Source organism: Glandiceps talaboti, chromosome 2 (genome assembly GCF_964340395.1).
Source record: "Glandiceps talaboti chromosome 2, keGlaTala1.1, whole genome shotgun sequence".
NCBI lineage: Eukaryota > Metazoa > Hemichordata > Enteropneusta > Spengelidae > Glandiceps > Glandiceps talaboti.
In genome coordinates this window covers 2,080,970-2,101,375 of record NC_135550.1, presented here as the reverse complement: position 1 = coordinate 2,101,375, position 20,406 = coordinate 2,080,970, and the positions used below count along the sequence as shown (strand labels likewise).

At 34.8% G+C, this 20,406-nt stretch overlaps 1 protein-coding gene across 1 annotated transcript in view; it reads right to left on the bottom strand.

Annotated features, from left to right (window-relative positions):
* The window catches only part of LOC144453352 (tyrosine-protein kinase Mer-like), a 75,605-nt gene that overhangs the window by 41,701 nt on the left and 13,498 nt on the right, over nt 1-20,406 (bottom strand). Inside the window, exon 3 of the mRNA XM_078144622.1 lies at nt 3,790-3,890. Coding sequence (XP_078000748.1) covers nt 3,790-3,890 — 101 coding nt within the window. The remainder of the gene's footprint in view (nt 1-3,789; nt 3,891-20,406) is intronic.

Here is a 20,406-nt window from a genome sequence, read left to right as displayed (position 1 = left end):
AAAAGACTATATTTTCGCCATTTCATATTTACGAGACTCAGTGTAGTGAATCATATGAATGGGTGGCTCAAGCACAGACATGTCGATCGTCAATATTAATCTATCACGATCATTTTCCACGGTTTTTCCAGCAGTGGGGAGCATTTTTCCAGGGTTTTCCAGGGAGGGTTTGAAATTCAAGGGTTTTCCAGGACCGTGCAAACCCTGTGATAGTGTTTTAGGGCTATGATTCCTAGCCATATACTTATTGATAGTGTTTTAAGCATTCCTTACTATTATTAATGAGCAACTTGCATAATTAATGATTTTCGGTAATTAGGCTATATTTGAAGAATGCAAGCTTCAAATTCAATATAATTTGGTTCATACATTGATGATAACAAAGTGCATGTGTCATATAAAGTGTGATTTATATGTAGCTTTTAGTTTTATTGACTCATTTCCATAATAAATGATTTTCAGTAATCAGGCTATATCTTCATACTCATTTGCACAAGTCATGATTTTCAGTAAAAATGCACTTCAAATTCAATATAATTTGGTACATACTTAAAATATAACTAATTGCATAATGTTCTATTGCATTTTAATAATTATTGTGTGTAGGAAAGAAATTCTAAAGACTTTGCCCTTATGGAAGGCATTCAGTTTAAATCTGGTTTTGTTCTTGACCAACTTTTTCTATAGTCCTGTCACATAACTGATTTTCTCACCCAAAGTCTAATCTTAATTCAACAGTTAGACCCAGTTTTGATTAGGATTAACATTTAAATCTGAAAAATATTTGTCTGGCAGAGCTGTAGAAAATGTAATGGTAGACATGAGACAAACAATATGGTTGTAAGGCTGCGCAAGTTAAATTCTTTGTTTGACGTCACCCTGAGATGGGAAAACCAAGGAGGGAGGGCAGTTTACAAACAATCTAATTAGAGTAATATATATTCCAAAATATGCAAATTCAGACAAAAATGAAAATTTGAGTGATTAACAATGTCTTACCTGTGTTCCTATATTTATTAAATGCTATTAAAACTGATAAAGTGACATAATTGCATTAATTTTTACATATAATCTCCCAGTATTCCGAATGAGTGCTACGTCATTGAGGACGAATGATTCCCCTCATGTCGTCCGTATCCCTCTGAGCCGATAGGGATACAGACATAGGGGAATCATGAGTCAGAGATTATTTATTTATTATATACATAGACCCACTATTTTTTTCTATTATGATGACACTTTTAAACTAAAATATTCTGAAACTTATGCTGAACGGGCATCAATTTTATGAAGTGATGATGGGGCTACAGCGCTCAGCTGTTCATTCTATTTCAGAATGTAGACGCCATTGCAACAGCTGCCGTCGCTGCTACTACTAACGCATATGTTGATCAGTAAAATTACACCACAGACTTTCAGGTAGGGAATATTTTGCCAACGACGGGACGTTTGTCAAGAGCAGTGATTAATTCTTTGACAAAATATAGACACTTTCATCAGAAAAAATGAGACATATCGAGAGACTGGCAAACGAACGGGTGCCTACGCCGGTTATGCATAGAACTCGGCTCAAGAGTCATACGCTAACAAGTCATTGAGAATGACATAGTCCCCACGATGATTGTTTTTTAAGGAATTATCACTACTCTGATCACGCAACAACACTTGTGAACCTAAATCAAATAAATAATTATTATCATGAAAGATATTATAAATTTGCCATGAACTATTGTATGATTTCATCAGGAGTACATGTACTTACATTCATACTGACAAAGAACAGTTTTATATTGTCTTTTTAAGTTGATGTCAGTTTCCGCATCCACTATTTCTTGCGAGACTTCACAAGTTTTGCGATTTTTTTTAATACGTAAAAAAAAAAGTTTAGGGTTGGCAGTGAAATGCTTGGTGGGGGTCAGGTGACCGAAAGCAAACCTTACAGTCATTTATCACCCAGAGTAAGATGTCATTTTCACTTTCTATGAGTGGGTTGTAAGGAGGCTGTATCCGGATCCACAATGGCTTTAGTTATGAACTAAATATAACTTAATTGGTGTCAAATGGAAGTCACACCTCCAACTAAAGGGGGGTGGGGGGTGTTCTATTCAAATTTTGCTATTCACCATTTTTGTAGTTTTGCCAATGAACTAAACAACTTACCGTTATATAATCTAATGACAGCTATACCTGTTACATTGTACTGTGCCTGAATTACAATTATTCAGCAAACTTAAACTGATATCACTCTGGGTTTTTTCAAAGCTTCTAGGTTGACATGATAAATATATTACACTTAAGTTTAATCTGTTTTCTACCAGGGGGTTATTTCTTTGTACACCAAAAATTACAAGTAGGATTAAGACTTGTATATCTGCAGTGTCTGATCTTTGAAAATAAAAAGTACATTGTGTTTGTAGTTTGTCAAACTATCAAAGCTTGTTCACTATTTCAATTCTCTTGTATAAAGATATTATATGTTAAATTGTGGGGTTCGTGGTCATAATCTTGACTTTTGACATCATCAGTCACAGAACATTTTCATGATATCCAAAGGTGGAATACTTTGACTGTATACAAACTTGCTCATTGACAATAAAACGCCACATCTGGACTATAACATGTACATGTATAGGTTTTTAACCATACAGGAAGTCATTAAATGGTAATTCCATTTGATATTTTGCAAGGAAAGGACAATAGGTTATGTAGTAGAGGTTGAAAATAAAAAATACCGCCAATGACATTGTAGCACAACTGTACAGTTTTTAAAATGTTTATCCATATGCCAGTCCATGCTAACAATAGGTGTTCATTTGCTGAATGACTATCCCATTACCTATCCAACCATGTTGCTATCTTTGTAATATATGCAATCATTTGACTGTTGCTATGGGTGTAGTCTTGTTGCTAGGCAAATTTGCATACATTTTTTGAATGTTTATTCAATTGTCTATTAATTCCTGTTTTCTTTGAAATACACGACTGTTTGGCTGTTACTATGGGTGTGGTCATGGTTGCTAGGGATATTTGCATATATATTTGGTTGTTTACTCACTTGCCTACCAGATGATGTTGTTAATGTTATTTGACCAAAATATACAGCCATTTGATTGTTGCTAAGGTTGCTAGGGCCAATTGTGTCAAAATATTTTGAAGAAAATCTGCATAACACCAAGTTTCAGTCTTACTGACTTTGTGAGATACAAGTTTTTGACCAAAATTCAACATTTTTACACCTAACTTGCATATCACTCATGACATCATTGTATCCTTAATATTTCTTCATCTATACATCCGTACATGCATTTCCATTAAATTTCAGCCAAATCTGCTCAGTAGTTTTGGAATTATTGATTTTTGACCAAAAAGACACATTTTAGCCCTAATTTGCATATCATTGATGGGACCATCATATCATGAACAATCAACAAGGCACACATGTGTGCTCAGTTGTATATCCTGCTGTTACCATAGTTAATTTGTTGTGATGACTTGACATTCTACTGCAGCTTTCATTCACACTCATACCATATCTCACTGATTAGTTGTCAGTGGCAATCTTACCACTACACACTAACACACAGGAAAGATTCTTCGCTTCGGTTGCATTTTCCACATTTTTGAGTCTATATACTCTTTTGGTAAGCTCATGTCCTGACAATTTTTTCAGGAGTGAATACTTTTAACTTAAATTATAAACTTTACGACTAGAGAACATTCCATCATTATACTAATTCATAATGTGGTTGATATTTTTTTTATAATCTACAATACCAGAATGATTCCTACCATATACAGTCAGATCTGCCGTTGCTGACCAGAGTTCATCTATATCATTCCATGCCTTGCATTGGTAGGTTCCTGCATCTGACCTTTGTACATCAAGAACTCTATGAAAACAGAGAAAAAGAAACAGAGTGAATGTAACAATGGGATTCATAGCAAGCAAATAGAGTGAATGTAACAATGGGATTCATAGCAAGCAAATAGAGTGAATGTAACAATGGGATTCATAGCAAGCAAATAGAGTGAATGTAACAATGGGATTCATAGAGAGAAAATAGAGTGAATGTAACAATGGGATTCATAGCAAGCAAATTGAGTGAATGTAACAATGGGATTCATAGCAAGCAAATTGAGTGAATGTAACAATGGGATTCATAACAAGCAAATAGAGTGAATGTAACAATGGGATTCATAGCAAGCAAATAGAGTGAATGTAACAATGGGATTCATAACAAGCAAATTGAGTGAATGTAACAATGGGATTCATAACAAGCAAATAGAGTGAATGTAACAATGGGATTCATAGCAAGCAAATAGAGTGAATGTAACAATGGGATTCATAACAAGCAAATAGAGTGAATGTAACTGGGATTCATAGCAAGCAAATAGAGTGAATGTAACAATGGGATTCATAGCAAGCAAACAGAGTGAATGTAACAATGGGATTCATAGCAAGCAAATAGAGTGAATGTAACAATGGGATTCATAACAAGCAAATAGAGTGAATGTAACAATGGGATTCATAGCAAGCAAATAGAGTGAATGTAACAATGGGATTCATAGCAAGCAAATAGAGTGAATGTAACAATGGGATTCATAGCAAGCAAATAGAGTGAATGTAACAATGGGATTCATAGCAAGCAAATAGAGTGAATGTAACAATGGGATTCATAGCAAGCAAATTGAGTGAATGTAACAATGGGATTCATAGCAAGCAAATAGAGTGAATGTAACAATGGGATTCATAGCAAGCAAATAGAGTGAATGTAACAATGGGATTCATAGCAAGCAAATAGAGTGAATGTAACTGGGATTCATAGCAAGCAAATAGAGTGAATGTAACAATGGGATTCATAGCAAGCAAACAGAGTGAATGTAACAATGGGATTCATAGCAAGCAAATAGAGTGAATGTAACAATGGGATTCATAGCAAGCAAACAGAGTGAATGTAACAATGGGATTCATAACAAGCAAATAGAGTGAATGTAACAATGGGATTCATAGAAAGAAAATAGAGTGAATGTAACAATGGGATTCATAGCAAGCAAATAGAGTGAATGTAACAATGGGATTCATAGCAAGCAAATAGAGTGGAATAATCTTGAGAGGATTCTTGTAGTTTTACAAGACATACACAACATGACAAAAGACAATACAGCAAGGTCATTCAAGGTCTTCATAGTGATTTGTTAACATAAATGTCTACCTCATTACATGCTAATTCTTAATGCCTGGATTTGAACAACAATTACCCAAGTCAACAATAAATAACATTTACTATATACTGAACATTTTAACTATCAATTCAATCCACAAGGTTGCAGATCAAACACAAATTTTATTTTCACTGAAAAAGTCAAAAGATGCTAAGAACAAAATTGCACCATCTCCTGACTCCTTGTGAATGGAGCAAATCTAATCTCATCATGTCATGTCCATTCACCATCCCTCTATAATTCTACCATATTTCAGGCTTACTGTATATCTCTATTTGGCAGGTGACTATACAGACTGACATGCACACGGGCATGATGACAATCATTTAAACGGCCACTGCAATTCTATTTCTTTCTTTACAATTCTATTTCTTTCTTTACACTAATATGTTCATACTGCCCCCTAATGAAAGGAATGTATGATTAAATGTTGATTTACTGCATGCGTCATATAGAAATGGGAGGGGGAAAATCTGTACCTCCCAGCCTGCTTCCTTTGACTTTTTTCGTGTTTCCGGAATATGCCGAGTGCTCACGTGTTAGCAAAGCCAAAGGTGTTGTTTACATTTGTAATATTACGTCATCCTTGAGGCCAACCTGGTCTTGGTGTTGTTAGCCTAGTGTGCAAATTTGTTGGGTTGGAGGATCTGTTGAAGGGTGGTTTGCTCTATTAGTACACAATGGGGTTCTTGTTTAAAGTTTAAACCAGACAAATATACTGGGGACCTCTGTATACATAATATGATGAGTGCTACTGAATGTTGATTCTATGGTGTCATAATATGAATAATGAGCATCAGCCTTATTTGTGATCACAAGGTGACATTACTTTATTGGTAAATTGTTACCATTGCAATATACCTGTACAGTACAGCTGATTTAAAATCCAACATTTGCTGGGATCACCATAAATTTTGATGTTCACAAATCAAACACTCCTATGCATACGTTCTAGCAGTACCACAATAATTCAGTCTGCATTATTTCAAGCTTCAATTATTTCTTTTCCTCTCATTCTTTTCATTCATTCATTCATTCATTCATTAAACTACCCAACCTATAACTCTAATAGGGCACTGCCATAACAAAATTTTTGTCATCCCCGATACACAGGAACACCTTTCTATACATCTATTTATCTGGAATCAGATCATCTTGAAATTTTGGTTCAGCTTTCCAGCTTTATTTAGACTCCACACAACCGTTACAAATCTCTTCATTCTATACTCTAAATAAATACAATGAAACCTTTACATGTTACAACACATTCATGACAAGAGTCATTCATGACAAGAGATGAACAGACCCCTACCATTCTGTATTCATCATGGCTTCCTCGTGCATAACACATGGCTCACAACAAAAGTCAAAGGATAAATAGTCGATAATGACTATAAATTCATTTCATTTATTATAATTTATACACACATTTTTTTTTTATACATAACGCATATCACTTCTATTGTCTTTCACATTTTTTGCCTTTCAGCGGATATGTCAGCATGATTATACTTACATTAGTCGAAAGGCTATCCATAACTTTGAATTCAAGATCTCTTCTCATAATATGCTTGTGAAGAGAGATCTGGAGATTCAAAGTCACGTATAGTTTCTACACTAGATCAAAAACTCCACAGATACAAATGTACATACATGTAGTTACACCCATGGGATTTTAATACATACATACACACATACATACATGCATGTATACATACGCATGCATGCACGCACACGCACACACACACACAAATACATACATACATACACACACACATACACACACATACACACATACATACATACATACATACATACATACACACATACATACATACATACATACGTATGTACGTACGTACGTACGTACGTACGTACATACATACATACATACATAGATACATAGATACATACATACATACATACATAGATACATACATAGATACATACATACATACATACATACATACATACATACATACATAGATACATACATACATACATACATACATACGTACGTACGTACGTACGTACGTACGTACGTACATACATTTGTAGCTTCTTGTTTATGTTTTCCCATTTAAAAGTGTGTCAAATTTACCCTGCATGGGAACACACATTTGTATATACATCATACATTGTTCTCTCCTGCTGTTACCAGGGGTTTTAAAACCTTTGCAAAAACAATGAATACTAACTTTATACACAGGTAAACAGACCTTATGTTATTTCTGCTCACATGAGTTAACAAATACTACATACTCCATCAATGGTTTAGGTCTTGCCTTAGGCCACTTGGGTTATGTCATAAGACACTGTATTTCTACAGTATGGCCAATTATCACATGTGGCTGAACAATGTAAGAAATCATTTTAGCAAACAAGCGACCTATCGATCACAATAGCGCCGCTGTTTTTTTAAATTTTGGTAACATGTAGAAGTGGTTCAGTTGTTCAGCTCTTCACCATGCAGTTTTGTTTTATAGCGATCTCAGAAAAATAATGACTGAGAAATGCACAAAAAAAAAGATTTTTGAGGTTGGCTATAAATAATTCCAGTGTTTTACAGCTTTAACCCTGGAAAATATTAATGATGAATGAAATAAACTAGGGATCTAAAATAATTCATTCAACTTGTAGTAGACATAACATCGTCTGATATTTTAATTTAATAGTCTATGGACCTCCTTGCAGGCGGTGCACATATTTCGTTAGTCCTGTTTACATATGGAACAATTCGCCCCTTCAATGTTGAGGGTCATGTTAGTAATAGACCTGTGCCCGTCTGCAAGCAGGACTAGCATTTTGCATGCAAGCTGGACTAAATTTAGTCGAGTGTTCAAAGCTCAATGTGACATGGCAAGAGACATCGTGAAAATCAGAATTGCAGACCTACTAATCTCAGCAAAAATAAATATTTCGCTAATCATACCTGAAAAGGTCTTGTCTGAAAATTTTTCCATATCAATGACAGATATAAAGAGTGCTAGCGTCTTCCAACGGTACGTCATATGTGTCAAGCGAAAGTTACTAGGTCATCTACCGTCTCCTGAATAACGGTCCCTCCCTTTTGAGCTGCTAGATTCATCGACTATAATAAACCTTTATTAGGTAGAATACATCACAAAATACTATTATTAACTTTTTATCATTCGTTTTTGAAAATTCACAATGTTTCACAACCCAGCCATCCCACAATCGCAATTAATATAGTACAAGTACATACATTTACCTACAGTTATAAATTGTATTTGTCCCATTTCTCACTCAAAGGCCAGAATATAATATACATGATACAATTTACCTGTGACAGCATTACAAGCATACGGTGTACACGTAACTTGACTAATGTTGACCCAAGCATGATACGCATTACACCGTCCATGTGCACCACTGCGGCACCGATTGTCCATAGAAAATACAGGTAAAGATTTACGACCCTGCTGCATACTGTCTCATATTTACATTTAATAACACTACACAAACATTTATTCACAGTTACGAATTTATTTTCTCTCGAAAGCCATAGTTTATTACATCACGCAATTCACCGATTTTTGGGGATAAGTGCTTTGTATAGAACATACCTGCAGAAGATTTACGAACCTGCTGTCCCATGGTTGTCATACATGGTGACATGACATTTTAGAAGAATGCAAGGACTACGTTCAAATCCTACATTGTATATCTGTTTACTATGTGCCTAAGCACCCAGTATATCATTCGATTCGTATCCACACGTACTACAATTCTTCGTTCATGGATTTTGAAAAACGTAGAGACAGACAGCTTTAAAATGTGACAAAAATCCCAAAATTTGTGAATTTTCAGGAAAATTAGTCTAAAAATGATGATAAATGCACAAATACAAATGTGCAAACGTAGTTTGTTTTCATTCCAGCTGATTGTCACATTTCCGACGACATCATAAGTTCATGAATTAAGCAAAAAAACACCTAAATTTGACCAAAAAACGGCATTTTATTAATATTACTGTGGTATACGACAGAAATGCCGTAGGAAAAAAAATCAAAAAGTACTAAAAATAGCAGAATTTCTATTTCCAGAAATAGCTAGTTGTGAACGAGGATGGTACACTTACGACCTCTGCTAGGCTTCAAAGCATTGCATGTAGTGCAGGGGTGAACAAATCCACTGGTCCTGGGTCCAGGACTAGCGATTTTTTTGGACGGACCTGCACAAGTTTTACCTTGTACCATTAATTCTTTCAGCAGGACCACTGGATTTTTTAAGGCACTGGTCCAGGGACCACCAGTTCACAAAATGATTTGTTCATCCCTGTAGTGGTATGGTATAGGTAAGATATGAGGATTTAAGATGGCGTCCTCTGAACTCACTTGTCGTGCATTACCACATCGGCGGCAATTTTGCCAATATTGATCGTACAAAATCAAAACTACATAAATGAACCACAAAGTACTTTCCCTTTCAAAATGTGGTAATTTTAGAATGAGTATTATCGTTTTTATTGATGACTGACTCTGTCAAAAATCGTCCCCTACAGTGATAGCATACACTTTCAGGCTAGGCATGACTTGATTGAGAGCATATACTGGAATGAACCATTCTGTAGAAGGGGTGCAGAATTTGGATTTGAAAGCTGCAACCGTGTTTCGAACAAACACTTGTCATTTGGGCGCACAATGCGTAGAATTTTGACTATAGCACATATTACATTGCTTGTTTGACGTCAATGGTGTCTTTTGAAAAGTGGCAGTTTACTTAAAGTCCCGTGGACTGATTTCCAATATGGCGTCGGTCACAATGCTCATTAACATATTTTTTTTTTAAATTACAAAAAAAAATCATCAGAAATAGAAAATAGAAATGTGCTGACTTGAAATCAACAAATCTGAGTAAGCTACCCTCTGCGCATTGACACACCAGATATCAAAGCAATCTGACAAGTAGTATTTGAGGAGATATGAAAATATCATTTTTGAAAAAAAAATCGTAAAAAATTGAAAATGGCACAGATCAACTTGGCATGAACAAATCTGAATAGCTTCCCCCAAGGAACATGCACACAAAATATCGAAATATTCTGACTGTCACTTTTGGAGAAGATGATGAAAATAAAAAAAGTTGATGGACACACCATGATCAATTATACTTCTATACCTATACCCAGTGTTTCCTCTGGGTCAAAAAATTTACTAGCAATTTGGCTAATTTGCCTCAAAATTTATTAGCCAGACTTTCAATCAGCAAAACTTTTGCGATAAAAATCAACTTATATAAATAAAGACAATAACGCAAACTTGTATATTTTTACTCTGTTTATTTACATAATTTTAAATTTTTCATGTCATGTTGGCATACGTACGGTTCTCACCTTTGCTTCAAAGTTGTAGCACCAAACATCTAGGTTTTATTCAGTTCTTATTGTAACTATTTTCTAAATCTCAATGTGCAGTGTGACCTGTGAAATTTGAATATGACCCATCGTATGCATAACGTTTCAACAGTTTCATGTACCCCATGACCATTTCATGACGTGGAGAGCACGTCCTGGGTAGTTTAGAAACTACGCGATATTATCATTACTTATCCACATGATTGGTTACAGATGTGGTTAGAAAGGTTTTCCATCGATATAGCACAGCCATTACGGCGAAGCATCTTCCCTCACGAGTGAAGCGATGATCAAATGGTCCACATCGTTCCCTCACGAGTGAAGCGATGATCAAATGGTCCACATCGTTGGACATTCTATGCTGAAAACTTCCCGTAGATAAATTCACACTGCCACGTCACCATTTCATTCTCAATAAAACTAAAACTTTTTCTTTTTGAGCTTTGTTACTAGATCGAACACATTATGTGAATTACCGTTCACTACACCATGCTCTTCGTCTGAGGTGAACATGGTTCGCACGTTATGTATCGATCAAGAATAAACGAATATCTTTGTGTATTACGAGTTAACAGTTCTCCTCAGCGACACAAAATTTGTATCAAACGCTTTTACAACTGTGTCTCTGTCAAATTGAAAGTTCACGCTGTTGTTCGTATTTCATGTCATGGAACTCAGTTTGTGAATTGCGATATTCACCGTATTGTTTAGTTTTTTCGGCCTGCATAGTGGAAGGGCCCGGTAAAGACAACCCATCTTCCATCGCCCCTTGCATGTGACGAAGTACTTGATCAAATTTTACAAGGATGGATCACATGATCAGATGCTGAAAGTTTTACACAACGGAACTTAAAAGTTTGTTGGATGGGACGTTTATTTGCATTGCTGATGTAACAATTTTATGATTTGTTTAACTTTTGAGGAACGCACAATGTGTACACTTCCTTCTAAATGTAATACAATGTAGTTTAAATTACGGATATTCCGTGTTGTGACAAAGAAACCACAAGCATTACCCATAGATTTTCTGGTGCCCTATTCTAAATTGGCTTCGAAAGTTTGGCTAATTGTATCAAAAATATTCTCGCCAAATGCAGATTTTATTCGCATTTTGCGATTTGGTGAGTGGGCAGCGGAAACACTGTATACCCACCTAAATGTATACCTAAAGCTTACGCTTTCAGCTTTCGCTGACAGCGGAGCTAAAAAATCTTGACAGTAGTGTATCAAAGTGTTTGTAGTCTAGTGCTATCCTTCATCAAATCTTAAGATCTATCTTTCATGAGTCAATATTACACTGACATCCAGACTAAGGTGTTTGATATATATATAATATATATATATATATATATATATATATATATATATATATATATATATATATATATATATATATATATATATATATATATATATATATATATATAACTCGGTGAGTATCAATCTGCTATAAGACAGTGCTCTATACCGCAGTGGCAGAGCGTATATATATATATATATATATATATATATATATATATATATATATATATATATATATATATATATATATATATATATATATATATATATATAATTATATATATATATATATACACACATAAACATGGTATTAAGAACTTTATATCAACGGTGAAGAAATGAACATTTAATAATATTTAGAGGTGAAGGCATTCTACACACAAACAGTCATAAAAAATTATGAGAGATCTGACTTAATTAACATTATCATTTGCACTGGCTCATACAATCATTATTTTTACTGTAACACTTCAGACAAAGTGGTGAACAATAAGACATAGGTTGAAGGATTTGTAGTCTGGTCACACCCATTTACACACATTTTAGACAAGGTTATAATTTTTCCACAGATAACCACTAGAATGCATGCACTCTAAACTGTATTTTGTGCCTTCTACCAATATTGGCCCTAAGCCAACACAGATATAATAAGCAAAACTATTTAATCAAGGACTTAACATTACTGGTATCCAATAAATGAAAAAATTAAGCATTTGTAAGTAGTCTTGATATTATGTTTGCCTCAGTAGGCTACCTAGACACCAAACTATGTTTGCCTCAGTAGGCTACCTAGACACCAAACTATGTTTGCCTCAGTAGGCTACCTAGACACCAAACTATGTTTTCAAGTGTACAGAGTACTTACTAGGGAAAATAATTCATCATTCATTTTATTTAGAACTACCATAATTCACATGTAATAATTCTATAAGATAAGTTGTATAAATTTTAGATAAGTTGTATAAATTTTAGATAAGTTGTATAAATTTTAGATAAGTTGGTATAAACGTGAGATAAGTTGTATAAATTTTAGATAAGTTGGTATAAACGTGAGATAAGTTGGTATAAATTTGAGATAAGTTGGTATAAACGTGAGATAAGAGTATAAATTTGAGATAAATTGGTATAAATTTGAGATAAATTGGTATAAATTTGAGATAAATTGGTATAAATTTGAGATAAGTTGGTATAAATTTAAGATAAATTGGTATAAATTTGAGATAAGTTGGTATAAATTTGAGATAAGTTGGTATAAATTTAAGATAAATTGGTATAAATTTGAGATAAATTGGTACAAATTTGATTATTCTCAAAGTACAAATGCAAAACTCATTTCACATCAACAGAAATCTTTGTTATAACTTAAAAGTACACTTTTGAGGAATCATGAAAATGTCATTTCGCTTTGTACATGTACATAGAAAAAATGTATCCATGAATGAGAATTTTTGCATGCATGAAGAGTTGCATGTGTGGGGGACATGCTTTCCAATACTGATAACCTTTTGACACACAGGTGTGGGGGACATACTTTCCAATACTGATAACCTTTTGACACACAGGTGTGGGGGACATACTTTCCAATACTGATAACCTTTTGATACACAGGTGTGTGAAACTGAAAATAAAGCTTAAAAACAGTATTTGTTGAAAATATTGACAGTTGAGTGTAAGTATGCAAAAATACTCATTTTTGACAAATTTTTGCACCTAAGTGCAAGAAATGTTATTCAAATGTGACAGAATGAGAATATGATAGAAAGGGAAAGAATGTACATGTATATGAAGCAAAAAAGATATTAAGAACTCTGTTTAAATTGATGCAAACTGTATTGAGATATAACATCTAGAGAGTCACTGAGAGTGGAGAAGATATCGACAAATATGATATACCTGCCATGGTACATATAGGTTCATTTACGTTAAAGGCAGATGTCCCCTATATAAAGAGGATTATGGGTAATGTATGCATATGCGGGAAATTCAAACTGCTGTAAGGAGAACTGACTTTGCCCTCATATCTTCATCCCATTTTGCACTGAAAAAGTTTCACACGACTCTCATATTTCATATATACTGTTTGTAAATATATAGTGATGCAACATGAGTAGAAATAACTGTCGCTAACTAAGTTTGGTAGTCAATATAGCAGGTTTACCCTCAAACTGACGCAAAATTGTGTGAACGGTACGTTACGTGAAAATGATACATTGTTACTGAAATAGAATGACATAAAATGAAACCAAAATGTTTCTCAGTTTGATCAATGTACGTTCTGGGTTGCTACACTCCTTAGTAAAATCACAATTTCATACAACTTTTTGTGTGCGTGACAAGTGTTTTCTGTCAATTGCAAGTAGTTGTGTCGTTGACGTACCTATACCTAGTAGGCAGTGATGTAGATAATAGCCGGTTACCTACCGGTCACAACGCCCAGCTATAACTTATAAGTATAACCACAACAGTTTAGTTGTGGGACCAGCTTAGGAAAGTACTAAAACCTGACGATCATTGAAAAAAATTCTAAGGTCGGAAAATCAAATATGGGTTGCACAGAAGCAAGTAAAATACCCAAAGTGTAAAAAAAAAAGAAAGAAATTCATAATTATTTGGAAAACATTTGACGATTACGCGGTAAAACAAGACTGGCCACGCTATCGCTAATGAAAGCCTTCGAACTAGTTTCATATAGGGACGTTGAAGGAAGGGCGAAGTGAAGTGTGAGGTCAATGTGACGTCTCATGATGTATGATGCAACAACACGATGTTTACGTAGAGTAGAACTAAATGTTTTCTAAACTTCAGTGGAAAGAAATTTTGTCGATCGCACACTGACTATTTTCAAATTCATAAAACATCTGAGAAAAATGAAGAGAGGAAGCAAAATGTGGCACTGACAGACAAGCTAGTAATGTACAGAACATGTACAGGAGGCGACCATGTGGTGCAAACTGGACAATGATCGTGCGTGTCACATATAAGACATCAGATGTAATAAATGTAGATACTGTTGCTCACATTTCGTGCCTTAAATGGACTTGCTCGAACTTACATTTGTGACCTTGTAACTCGCTATTGTCCTACCCGCACTCTCAGATCTATGGATCAATGTCTACTGACACCGACGTCAGTTAACACCAAGTCTTACGGTCAACGTGCCTTTTCACATGCTGCTCCTAAACTCTGAAATTGTTTGCCAACAGAACTTAGACTTTGTAACTGTATTGACATTTTTAAATGAAAACTGAAGACTCATCTTTTTAAGATGGCGTATGCCTAGTTTTAATTTGTTTCATTAGTTGCTACTTTTATCTATGAACTTTGAACTTGTGGGACTTTGAACGTTTTTAACTTATATCCCTTTTAAGTACGTATTCCTTTCACCTTTTTAGTTTTGTTCAGCGCCTTTGAGCAAACCCTATTTGTTACACTGACGCTCTATAAATGTTATTATTATTATTATCATTATTATTATTATTATTATTTTACTTGTGAAGTTAATTTTGAAGTTTTCCCAATCATGTTGTCAAAACACGACCTACATGTAATCTGTAATCTGTAAAAAAATTCTCATATACAATGTATCTAATGATTTTGGTGTGGTAATGATCGACCCAATGCCGACGCTAGTGTACATGTATGTGTGCAGCTGTAATCTAGTACCTTGTACAAATGATACAAGTAAGTAAGTTAGTTCGTACCCAAGAATATCAAGAATGTACAATTATTTCAATTATACAATTTGTCACTGTGTAACAGTGTTTGGATCGTGTTAGAACAGGTCCCTCAAAATATAATTTTCTCGGGCTCTAATTTTTATATATAAGTTTATAGAAACACATGTTTCACCCACACTGGGTGTCTGGCTGTACGTACGCACCGGAGAAAAACGTAGCAGAAACACTGCCACTTGAAAAAATATAACAAGGGACTCTTCGGATTAGGCAAGAACTACATATAACCGATATGTGTGAACAACCACTAATATGTTGATACAAAATAAACAAATGTATTCCGTTGCACATGCGCAAACCTACATGTACTTCCATAGCATGGGCACATAGCCTGGTTGCACCTTGGGCTTTAATCAAAGTGAACTGCTACATTGACACTGTTGTTCATCCATTCATTCATTCATTTATCATATGTTTAGTTTCATGCAAAGTTGAACTTTCTACACTCAACTTTGAGATTTATCTGTAATAAACATTTAATAAACACCAGACCTCTTCAATTAAACATGGCCAATTCAACAAATTGTAAAAGTTATCAACTACATAAAAGCTATCCTAGATCCTGTCCATACTACATAATCTGATGTGGATCCAATTCAATTTACCTGTCCATACTACATAATCTGATGTGGATCCAATTCAATATACCTGTCCATACTACATAATCAGATCTGGATCCAATTCAATATACCTGTCCATACTACATAATCTGATGTGGATCCAATTCAATTTACATGTCCATACTACATAATCTGATGCGGATCCAATTCAATATACCTGTCCATACTACATAATCAGATCTGGATCCAATTCAATTTACCTGTCAATACTACATAATCAGATCTGGATCCAATTCAATATACCTGTCCATACTACAAAATCAGATCTGGACCCAATTCAATTTACCTGTCCATACTACATAATCAGATCCGGATCCAATTCAATTTACCTGTACATACTACATAATCTGATTCGGATCCAATTCGATTTACCTGTCCATACTACATAATCAGATCTGGATCCAATTAAAATTACCTGTCCATACTACATAATCAGATCTGGATCCAATTAAAATTACCTGTCCATATTACAAAATCTGATCCAGATCCAATTCAATTTACCTGTCCATACTACATAATCAGATCTGGATCCAATTCAAATTACGTGTCCATACTACATAATCAGATCTGGATCCAATTCAATTCACCTGTCCATACTACAAAATCAGATCTGGACCCAGTTCAATTTACCTGTCCATACTACATAATCAGATCTGGATCCAATTCAATTTACCTGTCCATACCACATAATCAGATCTGGATCCAATTCAATTTACCTGTCCATACTACATAATCAGATCTGGATCCAATTCAATTTACCTGTCCATACTACAAAATAAGATCCAGATCCAATTCAATATACCTGTCCATACTACATAATCAGATCTAGATCCAATTCGATTTACCTGTCCATACTACATAATCTGATTCGGATCCAATTCAATTTACCTGTCCATACTACATAATCAGATCTGGATCCAATCCAATATACCTGTCCATACTACATAATCAGATCTGGATCCAATTCAATTTACCTGTCTATACTACATAATCTGATTCGGATCCAATTCAATTTACCTGTCCATACTACATAATCAGATCTGGATCCAATTCAATATACCTGTCCATACTACATAATCTGATGTGGATCCAATTCAATTTACCTGTCCATACTACATAATCTGATGTGGATCCAATTCAATATACCTGTCCATACTACATAATCAGATCTGGATCCAATTCAATATACCTGTCCATACTACATAATCTGATGTGGATCCAATTCAATTTACATGTACCTGTCCATACTACATAATCTGATGTGGATCCAATTCAATATACCTGTCCATACTACATAATCAGATCCGGATCCAATTCAATTTACCTGTCCATACTACATATCAGATCTGGATCCAATTCAATTTACCTGTCCATACTACATAATCTGATTCGGATCCAATTCAATTTACCTGTCTATACTACATAATCTGATGTGGATCCAATTCAATATACCTGTCCATACTACATAATCTGATGTGGATCCAATTCAATATACCTGTCCATACTACATATCTGGATACAATTCAATTTACCTGTCCATACTACATAATCAGATCCGGATCCAATTCAATTTACCTGTCCATACTACATAATCTGATGTGGATCCAATTCAATTTACCTGTCAATACTACATAATCTGATGTGGATCCAATTCAATATACCTGTCCATACTACATAATCAGATCTGGATCCAATTCAATTTACCTGTCCATACTACATAATCAGATCTGGATCCAATTCAATTTACCTGTCCATACTACATAATCTGATCCGGATCCAATTCAATTAATTTCATGAATCTGAAAGACAGAGGGGACTGGGTTACTCGATCTCAACATATGACCTCTTGTTTGAAAGGTCTTTGAAGTTTGCGACTGGTCATAGCCTCGTCCTGTTGATTTTCTGCTGTTATCCACCGCTAGGAGACAATTTAAAACTTTCAAGTCGATTTTGGACCAGAAGTGCCAGGAATTTAAGATAAACGATACCTCTGAGTTGAAATTTAGTGTTTCTTGTATAGAATTATGTATGGTACTGATTTTGATTGAGTGAGTCCTCTCTGATTACAAGTTTAGTTTTGCATGGGAACCGTCTTTGCGATAGTATGTGCATGGGCCAGGAAAAGATGCAGTGATTACTGATCAAAATGGCCACCACAGGACGCAAAGCTAGTAGTTCTGAATGGCCTGAAAGTGGTTTAAAGTGATGGATATATTCCTTTTGGTGATGGAAATGAACGCAAAGGTGGTTTTTGTTCTTTACTCCTACAACATGAAATAATGTTTAATTTTTCATTAATTTTTCTGGGGTCTATCGCCTGTATTCAGGGATGCATTTTAACCTGCATTTGAAATTAGAATGGTGGCCTATGTACATTGCAGTTGGTATCATATGGTGTGAAAGAAAATTTAATGAAGTGTACTTTGTCTCTTTCATAATTTTTGCAAACATTTGCATAATTAGCCCACCTAATTTGGATAATTTTGGAAACTCATGTTTGGAGGATATGTACCCAGATTTCTATGACACCAGATTTAGCACCCTTTGAAACATAAAAAATCTTAAATTTCATGATGATAGCATTTATAAATTACAAAGTTCTTTACAAGAAATATGCATACATAATTAATGGGACTTATTTTTTTTTTTACAGAAAACAGTTTTCAACATTTACTGATTTTAGTAAAACTCGTGATTTCCATATACCTGTATTCATATTTATGATAGATGCTTACTACAGTACCGCCTTGTTTTAGTTGACAAACACTTTTTCTATGTGAAAAACTGATAACTTTGCCTAAAATTTATGTTCTTGTTTATATCATATCACAAAGTAGGGAAAAACTTAATTGTTCACAATTTGGAAGTCATAGCAGAAAGAAATTTGGAAATTTAATGCTTTACAAATCTGTATCTTCAAAAGTTCTTGGCCGATTTTAGTCATGCAAGTGTCATTTTCCATCTTTCAATGAGATCTATCCAACTACTACAGGTTTGATAAGCAAAAGACGCTTTTGAAAAAGTGCCTGACATGGCTATAATAAGTAATCCAAATCAAAGCTGGTAGTGTGTGGACAGGCACGCTAATGTAATTGGAATCAAATTCATCTTTCAATTTTTGAGTGTGGGCAGAGAGTGGATTCAATATGAATTAAAGTGATCTGGTTCAGTTTAACGGATTGAATCTGGGTCAGATATATAGGACTATAGTTGTATGCTAGAAGTCAGAGGTGGGGTAGTTTAGGCCAATGTTTCTGTTTATACTACAGATATATAGGACTATAGTTGTATGCTAGAAGTCAGAGGTGGGGTAGTTTAGGCCAATGTTTCTGTTTATACTACAATGGCGCCTGACTAAAATGCTGCAGGCTAACTCTGATCAACAAGGTCAAGGGTATGTGTTTAAATTTAGCATTACTTTGTATGGGGGTTTCCTTTCATCTTTCACACTTTAAACTTGAAAATCAAAGTAAATCGAGGCATCAGATAATCCTTGAGGCTGCCATTGTTGTTTTTCAGTGGTAAATTTGTATAAAAGTCTACATGTGACCTATCACAACCCAGTTTGGAAACATATCCATTTTAAGATGCTAGAGTTTTTCTATAGTTTAAAGGACAGCATAGCTGACCAAACCCATATTTACACTGTCAGGTGACAGTGAGAAATGCTTCTTGAAAGGGTTACTGTATGTGCTGCTCTCAGTGTTACAATCCCAAGCAGTTACAGATGATCTTGCCTATCAGTGGCATGGATCACTTGTGAGGATGCCTGCAACCTCACAGGTATCAGACCACATGATTGGCTTGGCTGTGCAAGAGCATTGACAAAATAAAAAAATACCGCCAATGGTGTTATAGCACAACTGTAGTTTTAAAAATGTTTATCCATATCAGGGTTTTACATGACACAATATATTTCGTCTTTTACGCATAATTATGGACTTGGGATCCCGATAAAAATTACTACTGCGTCCTCTGGGACGTAGGAATTTCGTCGTAGTTAAATATCCCTCTCCGTTTTAATGTGCTCGCACCTCATTGCTAACTACATCGGAAGCCCCTGATTTGAAATGGAACACTCCGAAATCTCGTTATTTATTCATAAGGATGTTAACGTTTACACCAATAAGAAGATATATACCATTATTCT